At 45.1% G+C, this 6,998-nt stretch overlaps 1 protein-coding gene across 4 annotated transcripts in view; it reads right to left on the minus strand.

The window, feature by feature from the left end:
- The window catches only part of pdcd4a (programmed cell death 4a), a 61,377-nt gene that overhangs the window by 11,182 nt on the left and 43,197 nt on the right, over positions 1–6,998 (minus strand). For all 4 annotated transcript variants that reach the window (XM_043687108.1, XM_043687185.1, XM_043687268.1 and 1 more), the window contains one exon: positions 4,178–4,285. In XM_043687108.1, the coding sequence (XP_043543043.1) occupies positions 4,178–4,285 (108 nt within the window). The remainder of the gene's footprint in view (positions 1–4,177; positions 4,286–6,998) is intronic.

Below are 6,998 nucleotides of genomic sequence, written 5' to 3' on the forward strand. Positions count from 1 at the left end.
GTACAGAACTGAAATATTGATGAAGGTTTTCATTTTACATCAACCAGGACAAGCAACAGAAAGCCAAATTTCAAACGGTCATATCAATTTATACAACAAGAGACTGGATAGAGTTGCCATAGAGAAAGTAAACTCAGGCTCCTGAACTCCCTGGTAATTCCAAAAACATGCATAGCTCAAATTCCTTTCCTTTGCAGATAACTGGTCGCTACATATAAATCCTGGTCAATTCCCTCCATCAAGGCAAAGTTTCTTCCAATCTAACCTCTCAATGTTATACATCCCAATCATGTCCCCTCTCAATCCCCTCTGTTCAAAGGAGAACAATCCCAATCTATCCAATCTCTGTTCATAACTGAAACTCTCCAGCCCAGGCAACATCCTGGTAAATCTCTTCTGCACACATTCCAAAGCAATCACATCCCACGTGTAATGTGGATTCCAGAACTGCACACCGTATTCCAGCTGTGGCTGAACCAATATTTCATACAATTCTAGCATCACCTCTCTACTCTCAAACTCTATACCTCAGTTGTGTTGTCCAATTACAGAAATACATCTAATGGCAGATGTTTTTGGTTTTGTAACTGAGGACTGGTTGAATATGGTCTGTCGTCTCCTATTATGAATGATAGAAATTGCTATTTGATTTTATCAGCCAAATGTTGAGACATATGGCATATATACATTCTGGTAACACAGTCATACCAACATTGTTCAATAGTATAAGTGATAAATATCTTTCTGGACTGAGGGCAGCATCTTGTTCAAGGAAACTACAAGTCTCGCAGATACTGTAGAGTACCATCAGGAAATAAGACAGTGACTATGCTGATCAATCATTGGTTACTGTGCATCACACCAAATTGCAAAAGGGACAAAGGCTGCCTTTTGACCTTGCAAGAGAACGCAGATTACTTCAAGTCACCCTCGAAATGTAAAATATCTCAAAACCTGGACCTGGTTAACGAACCTACTTCAAGCTGCTCCAGGAAACTGAGGTGTCCATGACGATGACAGGTTTACACAAGGAAGACAAAGAGCAGTTCTGACTAACTAACAATCCCAGGACAAGGAGACCCAAGTTTAAGGATTGGCAAAAAATTTGGGGAAGAAATGGAGGAAAAACTATTTTGTGCAGCTAGTAGCAATGACCAAAAGCACTGAGGGGGTGGTGGAAATGTCGAAGATAAATGATTTCAAAAGGAAATTTAATGAACACTCAAGAGAATAAACTTGCAGGACAACTGACTGGATTGCACTATAACCACATGGACTCAATGGGTCATGTGGCCTCTTTCTGTGCCATGATGACAATATATGAGCCGATACACTCGACTACAGGAGGTGGAATCCTTACCTTACACTACAGAAGTAAACAAGTTATATGCACATACACTCCTAAAGCAAATCTAGTACAACTGGGGAATTGATTCTGTGCTGCTGGGAGGTTAAGGAAAGACTTTAAAGTGTTGAGTTGAAAAAACAACCTCACCTTAGTGCTCTGTACGACTGCAATCAGCCAAGTTTTCTGCCACCAATTCTGGTTTTGCCAGGGCTACTCAATGCCACACAGTCAAATGCAGCCTTAATATCAAGGGCAGTCACTATCACCTCACCTCTGTTCAACTCTTTTGGCCCATGTTTGAATTTTTCTTTAAATTCATTTTTACTCATTTTGTGGGATGTGGGAGTGGGTGGCTAGCCAGTATTTGTTGCCTGTCCATAGTTATAGAGTCACAAAGCTGTACAGCATGGAAACAGACCCTTCACTCCAACTCGTCCATGCCAACCAGATATCCAAAACTAATCCACTCCTATTTTCCAGTACTTGTCCCAAACCCCTCTAACCCTTTCCTATTCATATACCCAATATAATTGTACCAGCCTCCACCACTTCCTCTGGTAGCTCATTCCATGCACACACCACCTCCGCATGAAAAAGTTACCCTTTAAGATCCTTTTAAATCTTTCCCCCTCTCACCTTAAACCTATGTTCTCTACTTTTGGACCCTGCTACCCTGGGGAGAAGATCTTGGCTGTTCACCCTGTCTTGTGTACGCCCCTCATGGTTTAAAACTTCTAGAAGATCACCCTTCAGTCTCTGATGCTCTCAGGAAAGTAGCCCCAGTCTGTTCAGCCTGTCCCTATAGCTCAAACTCTCCAACTCTGGCAACATCCTTGTAAATCTTATCTGAACCCTTTCAAGTTTCACAACACCGTTCAAAAGCAGGGAGACCAGAATTCAATGCAGTACTCCAAAAGTGCCCCAACCAATGTCCTATACAGCTGCTACACAACCTCCCAACTCCTATACTCAATGCACTGACCAATAAAGGCAAGCATGCCAAATTTGTTCTTCACTATCCTATCTACCTGTGACTCCACTTTCAAGGAACTATGAACCTGCACTCCAAGGCCTCTGTTCAGCAACACTCCCAGAACCTTACAATTAAGGTAAGCTGAGTTGTCCATGAGAAGGCGGTGATGAGCTGTCTTCTTGACCAGTGCAGTCCACCTGCTGTAGGCTTATCCACAATAATCTTAGGGAGGGAATTCCAGGATTTTGACCCAGTGACAGTGAATGGACAATGACATATTTCCAAATCAGGATGATGAGTGGCTTGGAGGGGAACTTAAAAGGTGCTGGTTTGATTATATTACTTGATTAAATTACTAACAGTGTGGAAACAGGCCCTTCGGCCCAACAAGTCCACACCTACACTCCGGAGAGCAACTCACCCAGACCCATCCCCTACATTTACCCCTTCACCTAACACTACGGGCAATTTAGCATGGCCAACTCACCTAACCTGCACATTGTTTTGGTGCTGGTGTTCCCATGTATTGTTTCCCTTGTGCTTCTAGATGTAAGTGGTTGTGGGTTTAGAAGGTGCTGTCTGAAGATCTTTGGTGAATTTTTGCAGGGCATCTTGCAGATGATACACACTGAGTGTCAGTGGTGGTAGGAGTGGATGTTTGTGGATGTAGTGCCAATCAAGTGGGCTGCTTTGTTCTGTATACCATCAAGTTTCTTGAATGTTGTATAGCTGCATTCATTCAGGCAAGTGGGAAGTATTCCATTACACCCCTGACTTGAGCCTTGTAGATGGTGGACAGGCTGTAATGAGGTCAAGAGTCAATATTTTTCTCAGTGGCTGGATACAGAAAAAATGCAAGTGGTGAGAACCAATTATTATCAACCTCTTTGCAGTGTATCTGAATACTTACACTCACTCACTGACAGTATAAACCAAATCATCCGCCGACATTTCCGCCACCTGCAAACAGACCCCACCACCAGGGATATATTTCCCTCCCCGCCCCTTTCCGCCTTCCACAAAGACCGTTCCCTCGGTGACTACCTGGTCAGGTCCACGCCCTCCTACAACCCACCCTCCCATCCTGGCACTTTCCCCTGCCACCGCAGGAACTGTAAAACCTGCGCCCACACCTCCTTCCTCACCTCTATCCAAGGCCGTAAAGGAGCCTTCCACATCCATCAAAGTCTTACTTGCACATCCACTAATATTATTTATTGTACCCGTTGCTCCCGATGCGGTCTCCTCTACATTGGGGAGACTGGAAGCCTCCTAGCAGAGCACTTTAGGGAACATCTCCAGGACACCCGCACCAATCAACCACACCGCCCCGTGGCCCAACATTTCAACTCCCCCTCCCACTCTGCCGAGGACATGGAGGTCCTGGGCCTCCTTCACCGCCGCTCCCTCACCACCAGACGCCTGGAGGAAGAACGCCTCATCTTCCACCTTGGAACACTTCAACCCCAGGGCATCAATGTGGATTCCAACAGTTTCCTCATTTCCCCTTCCCCACCCCACCCTCCTCGAGCTTCTCTCTCCACCCTTCAGGCTCACTGCCTTTATTCCTGATGAAGGGCTTTTGCCCAAAACGTCGATTTCTAAGCTTCTTGGATGCTGCCTGAACTGCTGTGCTCTTCCAGCACCACTAATCCAGAATCTGATTTCGAGCATCTGCAGTCATTGTTTTTACCTAGTAGTCAGTGGAACCCCAGTCAATGTTCTTTCCCAAGATCAGTGAACTGCATACACACACACTGTGGCATTAGTCAAGGTCAGGTCACTTGATACAAGCTTCAACTAACTGGCCAGACAGGGAAATGCAGGGAGCAGGGAAAGGCTAGGTTTGTATTTACCCTGTTCATCTGGTCCAGTGTGACGAGCCCACTCTCCCACAGCATTTTCAGCAGCTTTACCATCTTCGCCGCCGTGTTTCCAGTTGACTCCAGCACCATGATAACGGCCTGAGGGGGGGGGGGGGGGGGGGGGAGAAAAAAACATTTACATTTGTACAGCTCCTTTCACATCCTGAAGAGTGCCACATGTAATTAATGATTTTAGAAGTGTAGTCATTGCTATAATGTGGATCAGCACAGAGCAGACAACTGCTTCAACCTGCATTGTTCAGCTGTTTCCTTTTAGAGTGGCAATAGTGGAATTGCTGATCCCAGCTACTGTGAAGAAGAATTCTTTGATCAGCTGCCTATAGTTCATGGGATCTCAAACATATGAGGTCTCAAGTGAATGTCCTAAGGCTCATGTCCAAAGGTGAGCTTAACAATTAAGACAAGCTTGTTAAAGTAAATCTCTTGCTGCTCTGTAAGACCTTAAGAAACGGGAGTAGGTCTTTCAGCTCAAGCCTGCTCAACGGTTCAATAAGATGATGGCTGATCCAACCTTTTCCCTGTACACCTGCTGATTAAGAATCTCTCTCAGCCTTGAGTACACACAAAGACTCTGCCCCACAGCTCTGTGGCAAGGAGTTCTCAGGTTCCAAAGGAGATCACAACTCCCAGAAGAAATTTCTCATCTTAGTCTTAAATTGGTGCCACTTTATTCTGAGACTACGCCTTCTGATCCTACATTCTACAAAGTCTTTTTTCATTGATTCAGGGGATGTGGCCAGCATCTATTGCCTGTTCCCTGTTGCTCTCGAGAGACAAAATGAAAGAGGGTGGGGTGAGCTGTTTCCTTGAACCGCTGCAGTCCACATGCTGAGAGTTGATCTACAATGCTGTTCGAGGAAATTCCAGCGTTCTGATCCAGCAATGCTGAAGGAACATTTCCAAGTTTCCAATGAGGGGCAACATCATCTCAGCATTTACCCTGTTAAATCCCTTAAGAATCCTACATATTTCAATGAGATACCTCTCATTCTTCTAAACTCCAATGCGTACAGTCCCAATCTGTTTCGCCTTTGCTCATAAGACAGTGCCTCCGTCACAGGGATAGCCGAGTGAACATTTGCTGAACTATCTCAATGAAATAATATCTTTCTCTAAATAAGGGGACCCAAACTGTTCGCAGTACTCCAAATGTGATCTCACCAGCACCTTGTACACTCTTACACTCCAACCCTCATGAAACAAAGGCTAACATTCCACTCTGCTTCCTGATTACCCCTGCTACACCTTGCACTAGATTTCTGTGCTGTATGCTCACGTATCCCCAAGTCCATTTCCCTTATGATTATATGGAAAAGATTCATCCCAGTTCTACTCTGCCTGAACAACCATATTTCTTACTGCCTGCCCTGATTTCAATCTATGACCTCCATGGCAAGCCAGGGTCCTCCATCTCCATTTCTGTTCTGGAATACTGGTCAGTGAGCATCTACACACACTTCTCCCATAAGAATGGGCACACACAACTGCCCAGTCTCCCTTTGGGCTAAAGGTACTGGTTTCCCTGTAGTTTTGAAGAAGTCAAACGAGACTCAAAATGTTAACTACTTATCTCCATAGACGCTGCCAGACCTGAGCATCTCCAGCAATCTCTATGTAACAATGACGTTTCAGTCTGGGTAACTGCTACACAGCCTGCATAATGGCCCAGCTGTGACAAGGCTAAAGTTCAAATGCTACCTGTACTAGAGGTGTGTTATAATGTGCGTGAACAGATTGATTCAAAATATCTATTATTCAAGAATTCCTCTGACAGCACTTTCCAAATCTGGAACCTCTACCACAGATACATGGGAACACCAACAGCTTCAGCTTCCCCTCCAAGTCACTCACCATTCTGACTTGGAACCACATCGGTGTGCCAAATTCCTGGAATTTCCTTCCTTACCTCACACCGGCTATCCCCTCAAAGGCTGTTGCAGCTCAAGGTGACAACTCACCACCACATTCTCCAAAGCAATTTGGGACAGGTAACAAATGATGGCCCTGCCAACAACACACATGTCCCAAGGAAAGAAAAATCTTTCAATGATTTCAGGGAACAGCTGCTTTGGGTTTGCAGCCAGGTCCAGCTCCTTAGCATAGAGAGAATGTAGGAAGCACTTGACAACAAATGTTATCATGAAGTTGTTGACTAATGAGATAATCAAAAATTCATATGCGGAAAGTCAGGAGGCATGGGATAGTGGGAAGTTTGGCCAGTTGGATAGAGAACTGGCTAACCGGTCGAAGTCAGAGAGTGGTGGTAGATGGTAAATATTCAGCCTGGAGCCCAGATACAAGTGAAGTTCCGAAGGGATCAGTTCTGGGTCCTCTGCTGTTTGTAATTTTTATTAATGACTTGGAAGAGGGAGTCGATGGGTGGGTCAGTAAATTTGCAGATGATAAGAAAATTGGAGGAGTTGTGGATAGTGAGGGCTGTTGTCGGCTGCAAAGGGACTTAGATATGATGCAGAGCTGGGCTGAGGAGTGGCAGATGGAGTTCAACCCTGTCAAGTGCGAGGTTGTCCATTTTGGAAGGACAAATAAGAATGCGGAATACAGGGTTAACGGTAGGGTTCTTAGTAAAGTGGAAGAGCAGAGGGATCTTGGGGTCTATGTTCATAGGTCTTTGAAAGTTGCCACTCAGGTGTATAGAGCTTGTAAGAAGGCCTATGGTGTATTAGCGTTCATTAGCAGAGGGATTGAATTCAAGAGTCGTGAGGTGATGTTGCAGCTGTATAGGACCTTGGTTAGGCCACACTTGGAGTACTGTGTGCAGTTCTGGTCACCT

Source organism: Chiloscyllium plagiosum, chromosome 1 (genome assembly GCF_004010195.1).
Source record: "Chiloscyllium plagiosum isolate BGI_BamShark_2017 chromosome 1, ASM401019v2, whole genome shotgun sequence".
Classification (NCBI taxonomy): domain Eukaryota; kingdom Metazoa; phylum Chordata; class Chondrichthyes; order Orectolobiformes; family Hemiscylliidae; genus Chiloscyllium; species Chiloscyllium plagiosum.